Source organism: Microchirus variegatus (assembly GCF_963457635.1).
Source record: "Microchirus variegatus genome assembly, chromosome: 4".
In the NCBI taxonomy this organism is placed as follows: Eukaryota; Metazoa; Chordata; class Actinopteri; order Pleuronectiformes; family Soleidae; genus Microchirus; species Microchirus variegatus.
In genome coordinates this window covers 20801850-20816700 of record NC_139805.1, presented here as the reverse complement: position 1 = coordinate 20816700, position 14851 = coordinate 20801850, and the positions used below count along the sequence as shown (strand labels likewise).

Sequence of the window (14851 nt, the reverse complement as noted above, 5' to 3'; positions counted from 1 at the left end):
TAGCATTGTGTCAGCATGCTGTCACAATCAATACAAGTTACAAGAGAGCTTGTAAAATGAATGATAATGAATAATAGTGAGGTTTCCAAAATCAACAAAAACATTAAGACACACTCATGTCATGCTGGGTTGCCATGGAACAAGAAATAAGATGCTACCAGAATTACTGGTAGCCGTTATACAAATACATGAGATATGGAAGAGTAAGATGGTTTAGCGCTGACAATAGAGGACTAGTTCATTCAAAAGTGAAATGTGAGGTGATGTGGTTTTCATATATATTCATGTATTATTACAAAAACTGTGACCTAATTTAGGAAGAGAAAAAAAACAATATACACAATTGTACATAAATCTACAAAACAAGGAAGGCCGAATTAAAGAAATATAATAAAAGCTTCTACTGGTCATGTTCACATGGTCAGATTACTCACTTATTCAAGAGTCAATTTGTAATTAAAACTTTATAGCCTGTCTATAGTTTTTAGGGATGCTGTGAAAATATTGTTTTTATGATACAGTGAGAGCTAAGCCCCAGTTACACTAGCTACAATGATGTTGAGTTGATTTCTGAAGTCCCATTGTGGTCTGCTTAAAAGCCTGAGATGCTGTAGTTATGTTATTTTGTATTTTGTAGTTCGTTTTGAAAATTGTGAATAAATGTAGAAAACCTCATCCTAATATTTACATCCCTGACAACATCACAGGCATGGTCATAGATCAGTCACTAATACAGTGCAGACTCAAAGGCTGTTGAGGAGGAAAAAAACACTCGTTGTGATAGCATGACACCTGCTGGTGAGTCTGTGAACTGATACTGAATACACGTGTATATGTTAAATGCGTGACATCACAAACACAGCTCTTTGTGATCCTCGTTTGTGAGTCGTGCGCAATGTGTGCTCATACCTAGTGATGACTTTCGGGGTACAGTCGGGGCTGCGGCCCATGCACTCCAGTGCGGTAGAGTAAGATCTCGCGTTTGGCTTCAGACCGGCCTCTTCTAACAGAATAAACATGCGTCCGATCTGATTCAAAAAGCCCTAAAACAGAAAGACTAATGTTTAATCCAGCAAACTTTTCATGAAGCCAGAAACATTAATTGCAGAAAAACTAGCCAAACTCTGTTGTGACCTTAAACTTAGATTATGAATACTTGTACTTCCCCATTTGAGTTGTGTTTGCAACAGTAATTTTTAAGAAATGTTTTTTTATAGGTTTATAATACAGTGAAAGCTAAGCCCCAGCTACCCTAGCTACAACAATGTTTTGTCTGCCACGTCGAGCCTTATTGGGTTTGTAACCGGAAGGTTACCCCATTGCTCCCCGGGCACAGATAAATGTTGCACAATGATCCTGTGCCCAGCTTGTGTGCGTTCACTACTGATGTATAATAAGGATGGACAAATTCACTATCACTTATTTTTGGTGGGTGTGCAAAATTCTAAGAAATATACCGAATGCAACCTTTGGCCTTTAATATTTGAGATAAAAATACATTAACTTCTGTCTCAAAGCATCAAAAGCCGACCGCTCAGTCTCACCTTCTTGGCCCACATCCTCATCATGATGTTGTAAACATCCGTGTTCAGAAGTTTCCGCCGGGCCCTCAGTCTGTGCTGGTTTAGCAGGAAACGGTGTGCTCTGTCAATGTTCCCTGTGAACTCACAAGCCTCCAGGTAGGAGCGGACGTTCTGCTGAATGTCCCGAAATGTATTTGATCCTCCGTCCCCGTCCTGCGGGAGCTCCGGTACACCGGAAGAGGTCCACTGATCGACTTGTTGAAGAAGGGTCCTCTCCAGCTCCGCGGCCTTGCTATCAGCATCACAATCAATCTGGATTTGAGCCACTTCTCTGAGACGCTGATTTTTCTTTCCTTTTATAACAGGGGCAGCTACTGCATCACGAATTTGATCTGATAATTTCTTTTTCTTTTCTTTCTTTTCTTTTCTGCTTGTCTGTGTGAGAGGTGTTGTCTTTTTAGCTGTTGTGGTTATTATTTTATGTGTTGTACCGGGGAGCATCTTGGAGATGCTTTTACTACTTTCAGATTTTGGTGCTGGTTTCTCCTTAACAGTACCTGGAACTTTCTTCTGGAGATGCTGCTGTTGATTAAGTTTGGGTTTTTTCTCCCAAGTTATTTTTTCCATCTGAGGTTTTGCTCCTTTAGATCCTGATTTGGATACGTCCGTTTTGTCCTGATTTGAGGCTTTGGAATGCCTGCCCGATAAAACCACTCTTTCAGTGAAGTGAACTTCAGCATGTTGGACGTCTAAAATGTCAGTTTGGAGTTGCTGGATTCTGGCTTCAAGCACTGAGTTTGAGACAAAAAGACATCTCATGTGAGTACACAAAATTACTTGTCAATCTTTCATTCAGTCAAATTCAGAAAGCACAACACACAAAAATGTAGTACATATTATGTACAGGCAAAAATGTGTTAAGCATAGAGCCTGCTGACAACAATAACATACTGTCAAGTAGCTGAGACTGTTCCTGGACACGTTTCTTCGCTTCGTCTTTCTTTGGGAAAACAAATGAAGCATTTCTTCTCTGAAGCTGGAGAGGTGTCTCTGTAAAAACAAAACAACAGTATACAATGCAGCTCCCTTACAATGCAGCACAGTAACAACAATAGGTGGCTGGCTTGACGACACGTATGGAAAATAAAAAATAAATGAGAATTGCAACGGTATATAGCGGTAACCATGGTAACTCTTGATTGGTTTCATATCATCTACGGGTAGACAATGTTGCGTTAGTGACTTGTTTTGATTTATGTATATTAATTTATTTAATTTTAGAAAGTGAGATAATAGTTTGGAAACAACACAACCATTTTTCTATACTTTCTTCCCCCCTTTTCCATACTTATCCAGACCTGGAAATTACTCAACTTAAATTCCATACTTGTTCATGCTGCGTAGGAACCCTGTCACTGGGAATGGCATAAAAGGGGGATTCAATGAGTTATAGATCAAAAAGGCATCAGCTGTACAAAAGCATGGCTTTATCCCATAAGGGCACCTATTACAGCACAGCATCACCTTCTATCACAGATATATACATAGATATACAGCACTGAATATAATTTTATCTAAGGACATAACAGTGGGACACTGTCATGTAGGGACATAACTTCACAATAGCACCCTCTTTGGTTGTAAGGGCATAGGAAGCAAAGTAGCAAGGGCATTATAGGACACTGCATCACTTTTCTCCAATATAAATACACTCCTTTAGAAACAATACATACATTTTTTTTAATGTATATTTTACTTTAGAGGCCATATATGAATGGCAGCCAGTAGGACACTTCCTCGTATTCCACCACTCTATAGAGCACTTTAACATGTGGTGTTTTTATCCATAAGCGGCACCAGGGCGACATGAACTATTCCATGGTTAAATCATGAACGTGTTGGCATCTTACAAAAAAAAGTGTCCTCGGCATAAACTTGACTTGTGGTGCAGCTAAAAACACAGAGAGTCTCCTTCAGCTCACCTGATATTGGTCTGACTGCTCCGTGTCTCACCGGCGCACACAGCTGACAGTGTTCCGTAAAAGACAGCCGAACGCCGCACTTTTCAAACACACTTCGACGACGGAGACATTTGGTGACGGCACATATTCTGAGAAGGGACATGTTGACATGTTATAACCGCGTTACTTCTCAGCAGTGGGCAGCCATCTTAACTCAGACCTGACTAATCGCTGTTCAAAACTTCAAGGCGTGTGTAGACGATCGCAGATAAATAGAGTGAGGTAGGTTTCCTCTCCTTTTTTCACTGAAAACTACACTTTTAAGAGAACAGATGGTGGTAAAATACAAATGCATGGGGGAAATAGACGAAATAAAGTCGAAACAAGTGCGAAAAGGACATTTAAGGCTGTGTAAATATGTATATGAAGGTTCTCAGTCATTCAGGTCATTAATACCACGCACGGATGGGCAATCGCACCCCCTTGTGGCCAAATGTATAAAAAACGCCGCACACTAAGGTACCATCTAGAGTGGTAAACACTTACATTTTATACAAATAATATATGTATATATACGCGTAATATAGAGTAATAATTCTGATATATATATATATATTTATATATATATAATATATATTATACACACACACACACACACACACAGCAGTTTGAAACTGCGAGTAAATTCGGTCTGTCCTACAGGAGGCGGTCTCAGCACAGTTCTACAGCAAGTAGAACTCGAGGTAAAACAGGGAGCCAGAATGTAAATGAATGTCTTATAATGTCTGTTTCCCATATACCATAAATATCTGTGATCATATCATTAACATAAACACATGGTCAACTATATTATTTCATTAATAGTTATGAATATTGGACAACTAAGCATTTGTTTTCTTATTTCCCCCACTAATAAAGGACTGTCTTATCTTATCCAAACTACATAATTGTTGATGTAAATGTTGTTTATTTGAATTCTACAGTGTCAGCCACCTTGAGAGAGGGGTGTGTATGTTATTTAGCTTATTAAAAATGCTCACTAACTGAAGGGAATAGCTGTGCATAGGAGGTTACACGTGTAATGTAATACGATGCTGGTTGTATACACCTGCAACCTGCTCTCCTCATGTCTTGACCGAAGCACTTGTTCCAGCCTGTGAAAAAAAAAAAAGATTGTTTTCTTTTCCCAGGTGACTTTTGAAGTTCAACTAGCATGCAGTTTACATCAAGTGTGACTCGACTCCAAATTGTTAGTAAAACCAAACTGATCTCATTCACATCCAGGTTACTTTCTGACCCCCGGCAGTGTCAGCCTCGCCTTGTCATGCATCCACAGAGCATTCTAAAACACTCTTTGTGTCTCGGCATGCTGGAGGTTAACACAAGCGCTACTTGACAGAGAGAGAGAAGGCGAGGGGGGTGGGGGGGGGGGTTGCAGAGGGAAATGAGGTCCAGGCTAGTACATCTTTTCTCAGTGGAGGCAGAGGCTGAGAGCACAGCGGTGGGTGTCTGCTGCTGAGCTGTAGGTGAGGATCAGGAGGTGTTTGTTGCCACGGTTCACAAGCAGGGCCCCTTGACAGCCTCGTTTGATGTGGTTGGCCCCTGTCGGCGGCTGGCTCTTTGCACTGGTGTGACAGTCATTGCCGGGTGAGTGACTGTCAATGCCCCGACCGACAAAAGAGGAGAAGACAGGCATTCATGGGGCCTGATAATGGCTAGGCAAGGACAAGGCTGCCATTCTCATACACTTTGATCATGTGGATTCTTTTGCACACCTTTGTAGGGGCTGCCTATTTGTTTAACAGTTGGAGAGAGAGAGGGCTGTTTTTGAAAGTTGCTTCACCTGGTCAAGGGAACTTGATGGAGATTCTTGTCTGTGAGATGCTGGTGTTGGCAAATGCCTTTGGTGTGTGTGTGTGTGTGTGTGCATTATGTAATAAATCTCAAGCAACTGGCCATAAAATCCTCCTAATATGTCACAGAGACTCAGGAATAATGTTCATATAACAAACTGAACTCACCAACAACAACAGTACAGCCAAAATATTTGCATTAAAAAATTTTTTTTGCAGACCGCATGTCACGTTTATGTTTTGAAATCATGTTTTGGCATGTGGCGCCACCTACCGCCGTCTACCAATCATTACAGTCAGTAGAGTCGCAGCTGCCGAGCAACCACGGGTTGCCAGTTACGTCAGAAAACGAAACCTAGAAGACCTCGGTATTTTGAATTTGAATGTAGTAACTGTTTTTGGCCACATTCTTACATATGGCACCTTTAACACTGACTTGTCAGGACCAGTAGTCCACATGGAGACCAAAACCTTTTCCTTGTAAGGCAGAACGACATTTCTGGTTAAATTTAGGGCTGAGATATCCTATGAAGAATAGCTGTGCAAACCTGTGTGTGTGTGTGTGTGTGTGTGTGTGTGTGTGTGTGTGTGTGTGTGTGTGTGTGTGTGTGTGTGTGTGTGTGTGTGTGTGATCTGACCTGTGTGGGGAAAAAGGGAACTTAGCACATCTCAAACAACAAACTAGAAGCACTCGGAGAGCGCAGACCTCTGCCAAGGCAGCTCAGCGCCCCCACAAAATAGCGATAAAAATAGTGATAGCGTCTTCGGATCACGCCCAAAATTTAATCATGTGTTCCTGGTCCCATTGCGGACATTTCCTTAAAATTTCATCCAAATCCATCTGTGACTTTTCAAGCTATGTTAACATATATATAACATATAGCTCCTGGCGGAGGTCCAAAAGTCACATTTGCAGCTAGATTTGGAAAACCCTATTAAACACATCACAATTTTGGGCACACGAGACATGTAACCACATTACAATTGCAAACCAAGCAATATTAATTAAATTTAATTTAATATTAATTGTTTTCATAATTGATTAATCTGTCGATTATTTTCTTGATTCATCGATTAGTTACTCAGAAAATGCAAATCGGTGTTTGTCGAAATAATGATGTTCTGAAATGTCTTGCTTTGTCCACTGATTGATTTATAATGATTTATTTGTTGTATGCGGCAAAGACAGAAAACATTTACATTTAACCCTAGAACACCATTGCCAGGTGGTTTTCACCCAAGCAAATAAATGTATGTGATTTTCATGAAAACCTTGAAAAGTTTTCATCTTCATTATTCTTCTTTTCAGAATTTTTTTGTTCCCAAATTCCTAATTTTCCAGTAATTTTGGAGCATTTTTATATGTATATGTATGTGTATTGTCATGTTTTTATATATTTTGATGACAAGTACTTTTTATTGGGTGTATTTATTATCTCGGGTAAAAATCACCCAGCGTTAGTGATGGTGTTTTGAATTTGAGCGATAGTCTTACAGGGTTAAGAAGTAAGAAAGAGGAAAACACTATAAAATATGTTTTGATTATTAATCATTGATTATGGACTTGTTATGTCTACTGTAAACTTCCAGAGCACAACAACAAATGCTAAGTTATAAAATATCATCATCATCAGATCCCGCATTTTATGTCCATCACTGTCCATTACAGATGGATGGGAAAGGATTCCATGCACAGGACTTAACTGGACTGCAGTGACTCACACCGCTCAGACTTGGGTTTCCCAGCAAATGCATCTTGTGATGGTTTCATTTACCGTAAAGTCTGAAAAAATGGCAAGAGATGTGTCACGCTCTGCGCTCTATCGAGTACTTAATCTTAATTGAACAATTTGCGGTGATTTTGTACACTTCAGACTTAAATGACGCCGCATCGTCCTCAAAGTTCAGACGGCGTTGTTGTAGCAGCAGCAACAGCAAAGAGTTTCAAAAGTGTTTGTTTGTTTTTCCCATCCTTGCCTTCTTGCTGCATCTGATAGATCAGATTAGCACGGGGCAGAGAATGATAAATCTCTTACATTTTTCCATTAAACATTACACTAACCAGGCAATCGAATCCCCGCATCTCTCCGCGCTCTTCACAGCATCAGATACAAGTGCATGACCCAGTTGTCGTATAGCCACTCACAATAGACAGTCCTTAACAAAGCAGGATATGCAAAGGGCCGTGTCATTCAGTCTGGTCACTTCCTTTAACCACGTCCCGGATGTTTGTCAGCCAACCACCGCACGACGACTCAGAGGTGTCAGGCAACACACCTGTGTTGGGTCTGAACCAACAACACGTAGCAGCAGAAATTGCATAATTGCTCGAATTATTAAATCATTTACCTGTGAATAAAAATAATGTGATCATTCCCACATGTGGCCACGCTTTGCACCTACAGTCAAGGCAAATAAGTTGTCATGTATCTGGAAACAAATACCCCTCCAGCGCTGAGTTGGCAGAATGTCAGCGCACGTAAAAGCAGTAGGTCAAGGGTGAGCCGCTAAAACACAACTACAGGAGTGCGAGGGGAAGAAAGAAAGAGACGTGGACTTAGCAGCCAGGCAAAACAATTAATAATAGGGAGCTATTACTGAGGGATTGTCAGTGCGAGGAGGGAGGTCAGGTTTCAGACCCTTTTGAGGACTTTGATGGTACAAAACAGGCCTCATTATAGAGATATTATCTCTATTCATACACTTACAGAGCCGCTTGGATCCCTGCTGGGAAAGATTAGGTTCCTCCACTTGAGAACATCCTCCTTGGGTGCCTGGATCACAGAGTGGTGTTCTGAGCTCAGGACACACCCACACAAACACAAGCTCAACCCGGTGTAGAAGTGACAGTGTGTGCAGTGGGGCCGCTGCACACATACAAAATAGCACCTGAGACGGACAAGCGCCATGCGCCATTTTTTTTTAACTGGACGCGTATCAAAATGCCCAGTGTTGTGTAATGAACGTGAAACAATCGAAATGACTGTATTTTTCAACATCAAAGACGCACACTGTAAAACAGCACGGCACTGCGTATTAAGGAGTTCAACAAAGAAATACATTATGCTTGTGGTGTCTGAGCTCAGAGCCTAAACATTTTACTTCCGACACACCACAAAGTAATCTGCTGCCACATCTGATGTTCACATGAGGCCCGAGCTTTGCTGTTGACCTCGGGGGGCAAACTGGGAGTTGTGAGGACTTTGACAGCACATTGATGTGATTGTATGATTTTAATTACATGGAATTTCACTATAGGAAGGACAACTGGAGCTTCCTGTGATTTGTATACTCTCTCTCTGTCTTTCTGTTTCTTCCTGTCTTTATTCTGTTTTTTTTGCGTTCGTGTTTCCTTTTTGTTTTGGAGAAGAGAAATCGAAACAAGTAAAAAAAAAGTAAATGTAAATTTATACTGTTAAAGGATACATTAAAGGTGCATTATGTAATAAATCTAAAGCAACTGTCCATAAAATCCTCCTAATATGTCACAGAGACTCAGGAATAATGTTAATATAACAAACTGAACTCACCAACAACAACAGTACAGCCAAAATATTTGCATTAAAAAAAAAATTTTGAAGACTGCAAATCATGTTTATGTTTTGAAATCCTGTTTTGGCATGTGGCGCCACCTACCGTCGTCTACCAATTGCAGTCAGTAGAATCTCAGCTGCCGAGCAACCACGGGTTTCAGTTACATCAGGAAACGAAACCTAAAAGTCCTCGGTATTTTGAATTTGAATGTAGTAACTGTTTTTGGCCACATTCTTACATATGGCACCTTTAAAGGAACACACTTTTTTTTTACTGTATCCTCTGGGAAGAAATATATTGATATCAAATAAAATGAACACAAAATCATTTTGATGAACTACAGTGAAAAGCGCTGGCAACTCTGCTCCAAATATTATTGATATCATACTGGAAAACCTCCAAAGATTTCCAAAATGATGATGCAGATCCACTGAAGGCTGATCTATTCCTATTTGTAAATAATTACTATTTCCTATATTTCCGGTGCCATTGGAGAGATAAAAAGTATATGCATCACATACTGAGCCACGTACCACAATCACAATGTGACACAGCAGCTCAAACGTACTGTATTTTTTTCCCCCTTTTTCTGTTGGACTCTGAAGGACAGAGACAGGAGAGAGAAAGAGTTAAAAAAAAAACTGAAATACACAGCAGTGTGGTTTAATCCAGGACTATGATTTTTCTGAAGGGTGTCTGAACATCAACGCTGAAATTTGCTTTAATGAGGAGCCACAATATACTGACAGGTAGACAGGAATGGTCAGGGGAAATGAAGGGTTAAAGCTAACTGGTCTCTCTCACATAGATCGTGTGTGTGTGTGTGTGTGTGTGTGTGTGGCTAAAGGCCACATTATACTTCTCCGACTGCGTATGCGTTATCCGTCTGCGTCACCACGGAGACGCCTCGAGCATTTATACTTCTGCGTCGTGGTGACGGACACTCGCTGCAATTTCCCGCCCGATCAGTAGGGGTCGCTGCGCAAGGTTGTTGTGCTTCTGGCTACAGTGAGCAATGGCGTCCGAGAAAGAAAGAGAGAGAAAGACTGTTGTTGTTGAAAAAGTGGCCGTTTCTCACTTTTCTGTGTGACGGAACGCAGTTTTAAGATAATTTGAGGCGAGAAATTGGCCATTTAGAGTCTAAACATGTGCTGTGTGTGTTAAGATATGACGTATTTATAGTTCGGCAGCGGCGTTATCGGCGGGGATCAGCTCCGCCTCTGTCAGGACGCCCGGAGCGCACTGAGAGCCGGCACAGAGCAGCTTAGCTCGGCCTGTCCTGAGGACCAATCGCAGCTCTTGCCGTCTCCGTAGTCCCTTGACGGAGTGACGGACACTTAAAAAATATTCCGTGCACCCGGAGACGACGCAGAGGCTCTTCGACAGGTTCTGCGTCGACGCAGAGGACTCTGCGTAGCTACGCAGAGCACTTTACGCAGGAGTATAAATTGGGCTTAAGGTTTAAATAGAGGCTGGGGACAGCAATTGTCTCGAGGCAGCATCACAAAGAGTGTGAAGTGAACGTTACCCTCTCTGAACGTGCGAATGACTCTGGCCTCAAAGTGGTAAAGAAACAGAGCAGTTTCACTTTAGAATTGATCCAAATTGATATTCTTAAACCTTTTCAAATTAAAAGCTGGAAGGAAGAGTTTCGCATGAAGATAAACTATGATTTTTCAATAATGGAAATGTCTGTTGCAATTGCAAATTGGGTCCATTTCTTGATCAGTGACATATAGCACGCAACATTTATGTCTTTATTTTCTTCAACCAAAAACAATAAAGTGAGCAAGTGAATTATTGCTCTATTCCTCTTGAAGTACAGAATTCTGTACAGAAGTTCCTGCACATTTGCCGTCTGCAAGCAAATCCACAGCTGTGATATCGTCCGATCTCATTGATAACAGGTAGTTAACTTTATAAGGGATAAGCAGCGACACCATTGGAGTTGTCTCTTAAAATATCTGCTATAAATTATGCCTTTTTTTGCATAATTTGTAGAGAAATTGTCTGTTTTATACAGCTGTTTCAAGGGGGTTCAGGTTCTTAGTCAAAGTGAACCAAAGTGACCCCACCACCTAACACTAGACAATAAAATACGGCAAAATGTTATGTTCAAATGTAATCACCAACCAGCCATTTTCTGTTAAAAATGGAATAACTACATAGCAGAAGCAAGACGGTAGCAAAACAAATAAGTATATTTCCTAAAAATGTCCAAAACGTCCTTGTGCATTCAGGAATGATACGGAAAAAACATCACCACCAATAACTCGACTGCTTGGGCTGCGTTTAAAAACATGCCTCGCTCTAATCGGGTTCATTACACAGCTTGTAAAAAGCAGACAAGTGTGTGTGAAGTTGCAAAAAAAAGGTGCTTTTCATTTCTGTCCTGTTCTGCCAAAATGAAATGACAAAGATCAGAGAGGGCCTTTCAATGATATATTGACTCACGTGATCAGAGAGAGAGCCTCTCAGACTTCATCTGCACTTACTCCACCAACACTCCTGCAACCTGCTCTGTGTTTCTGACTGCTCCATAATTCAAACCAGCGGCCATAAAAAAAAGAAAAAAAAGAAAAGAAAAGGGAATGGCTTCCTTAATTTGCCCCATGTGGACAGAGAGAGGAAAAGAGAAGTGAAGGTGTCAAAAGTGGTTTCCTAGCTTGGGGGGGGGGGGGGGGGGTCACTGGACATGGACAGTAATGGAGCTACGAAATGCTTCAGTCTTCACATCAAGGTGGGACACAACAGAGGTCGTGGGATTGAGGAGGGGGTAGATGAAAGTCTTTCCAGGTGTCTGTGGCCATGAAATGAGGGCAATAAAACCCTCAGGTGAGAAAGTTACTCACAGAATAAACTTTCCTGAGCGAGCACAGACGGGGAAAAGAGTGTTTGTTGCAGGCTCTCGCTCTCTCTCTCTCTCTCTCTCTCGTTTGTTTGAAACGGTTATGAATGAGTGAAGGTAGCCCCACCCCACCCCACCTCCCTCTCCACCCCCCCAACCCTCTTCTTTCAACCCCCTTGATGCCGGCCCTGCCCAGGATAAAATGCAGGACAGCTCAGCCGGTGCCTCCACAGAAGAGAGGGCTGGCTGACTGACTGACTGCACACAGAAGAGCGAGAGGCCATTAGCTTACTGCTTCACTGCCCCGTGCTAGCTGACACACACACACACACGCACGCACACACACACACACTCGCTGACTGCCACTCACTCTGACACATACACACACACTCACTGCCTCTCTCTCTCTCTCTGTCGCAAACACACACTCACTCTATCTCTCCCCATACTCTCTCTCTCTCTTACTTATAGTGTCATCCTCACACACACACACACACACACACACACACACAACACACACACACTGATAGAGTCAGTCACCAAACCTCATTCAACTCCCTCCCAGGCGTGGGCCAGCAGCTCAGACAGGCACCTTATTACTATCCAGCTGGTAAGAGCACAGCTTGCAAGGTGCACACTTACACACTCTCCATCCACACACACACACACACACACACACACACACACACACACACACACACACACTAAAACATTGCATCCTCACACATCCTAGGACTTTTATCTGTGGACCGGGAAAAAGAAGAGAACTCAGAGTGGGATTAAATAAGAACTTTTAAAGGTGGATCCATACAATCAGATCACTTTATGAAAGAAGTGGACAAACTGACAAACGGGACTGAAGATGACACTCGGAGTAACCAGCGTGTTGCTGTAGACGGGCCTGCTCTCAGCGACTCAGCGGACGCCGGTCACTGCTGACATCCAGAGGATCCCCTTGCGAGCACCATTTCCCTCCCTTCTCTCTCCAGGACTCCCACCCTCCTGTCATCCCTTCCACGGGGACATCTCCTGATCATCAGCATGCCTGCAGCTTGCACAAGGTGCACCTTGGGAGTCTGACCCACCATGTGCAGATGGACACCGTCCGTGGATCACCTCTGTCCTGAACCTGCCCTTGGCACCGCCGCCGCTGCTGCAGCAGCCTCCGCCAGGCAACTTCTCCCCCTGCCCAGTGCAGCTTCCCTGTGCCTGGCATGCTTCACTGTGCTCCTGGTCACCGCTGGCACTGCCACAGGGGCCTGTCCTCCTGGGGTAGGGCATGAACCCCTTCAGGTGCTCGCCAGTGGCACCAACTGTTCGTGGACATTGGAGAGGCACACTCGCAGTTACAATCACCTAGAAGGCGACGTCCGACTACGGAGGCTTTACTCTGCCAACAAGTTTTTTCTGTGCATTGACAAAACAGGCAAGGTGGATGGCACTCGGCGGAAAAACTACGTCGACAGTAAGTAGCTGGCACAGCCAGAGTACAATTCATGTGTGTCACAAGTCAGATAGACACTCTGTGACGTGCTCACTTTTACTGTTATGGCCGTGCTTTCTTCTTATCTGTTCACTTTTACGGCGCATTTTAAAGTTCATAGGGATATCCTGAGGTTGTATCACTGCTGAGCTATTTGTGTTGTGTTTAGAGCACGGGTGACGCGTTGCTAGGTAAGACGGGGAATACACCAGTGTGGATTTAGGCTCCTCATGGGACACTTGGCACTGAGTTTACAAGAAAAGCTGACTTGAGGAAAGACATTGAGCATCAGTTGGCATTGCAATCTGGTGCTGGGAAAGAAAAAAAAGCTTGAGTTTTCCTGAGGATTAACTTGTCAAAACTGTGATGGAGTCGCATCAATTGTAAGTAGCAGGTGTGTGAACGGGAAACCCAGTCTTCCAACAAATGCAAACACAGATTTATGCGATGTGTTCTCAGCTTTATGAGCTGTAAATATTGAAACGGGAAGTTTTGAGGATACATTTAAATTTAGAGTGAGCGTATTATACTGTGTGTAGGCTACATGTGCATGTGTGTGTGTGTGTGTGCATGGATAGTAACTAAAACCTGTTTTAGTATTTGGGCTCACTTCGTATGACAATCGTACACACAGCTGTAAATCCCTCGTCAGATTTTTACTGCAGGGCCCCCCTTTTTTTTGCGCCCCCACATCATGCACCTGCTCAGACAGGACAACATTTTTCTAAAGTGCGCCACTGCTTTCATGTGTTTTCATGAAAAGCACAACAGATTCAGATTGACATAGGTTCTAAGCCTCTTGGGTGTGTCCATCAATGGGTCCCTTTTAGATTCTTGACCTGGTCAGAGGAACCGACTCCGGTCCATGATCCCTCTCCATTAGTCACTCCATGTCTGACTGACTGGGAAGCCCTTAGAGACATTTATGCCTTTGACGGTAATATTTATGTGTTTGGTCATTCATTTTTTTTTTTTTTTTTACGAGTGGGTGAGTCACATTTTTCCGCTACAGCTACTGTGGGCAGAGGCAGCTGTTGAGTTCAGCTGACGGCCCAATCAGTCTGATGGCCACAGTCTCAGCGAGCTCCAGGCTGCGGACTGAATGACATTTAACCTGTCAGGATTAGTATCTGATAAAACCACACACACACACACACACACACACACACACACACACACACACACACACACACACACACACAGGTAAGAATTTGAAGAAGTTGAGATGAGTTTGTGAATGTGTCAAGACAACGCTACTCGAATAAAATATGACTTGCTTAGTTTGACAGACGAGCAGGAAGACGGGTAGCAAATTGGAAACATGACACGGCTTTAAGTGTGTTCATGATCTTTGGGTGGGAGCAAAAGTGCTGTCTTGTGCTTTTTCTTGTCACATTCATGCCATTTACTGTACGCTTAGGTGGTTTCAGTTGCTCTCTCGGAAAAAAAAGTGCAGTCCCCTTAATTATAATGTCCTCATACACTTCAGCCATCATCCTCTCATTTCCTTTGGTGGGAAGAACAATCCTTTCACACAGAGTAAGGCTGTGCACCAGCGCCCTGAGGTATAAACGTGCTGCCAAAACCAGTGAGCTTTTCCTCAAATTTAACAAAAAACGGATCTTGTCGATAGGTCTGTGGTCGCCCCT

The 14851-nt window shown here is 42.7% G+C and overlaps 2 protein-coding genes across 2 annotated transcripts in view; one reads left to right on the top strand and one right to left on the bottom strand.

The window, feature by feature from the left end:
* polrmt (polymerase (RNA) mitochondrial (DNA directed)) overlaps window positions 1-2024 on the bottom strand; it is a gene marked incomplete at its 5' end in the record, with an annotated part of 39143 nt that extends 37119 nt beyond the window's left edge. The window contains 2 exons of the mRNA XM_083888226.1: window positions 910-1043; window positions 1545-2024. Of these exons, the coding sequence (XP_083744352.1) occupies window positions 910-1043; window positions 1545-2024 (614 nt within the window). The remainder of the gene's footprint in view (window positions 1-909; window positions 1044-1544) is intronic.
* Window positions 2025-12805: 10781 nt separating this feature from the next.
* Window positions 12806-14851, top strand: part of fgf22 (fibroblast growth factor 22) — a gene marked incomplete at both ends in the record, with an annotated part of 29033 nt that continues 26987 nt past the window's right edge. The window contains one exon of the mRNA XM_083888685.1: window positions 12806-13184. Within this exon, the coding sequence (XP_083744811.1) occupies window positions 12806-13184 (379 nt within the window). The remainder of the gene's footprint in view (window positions 13185-14851) is intronic.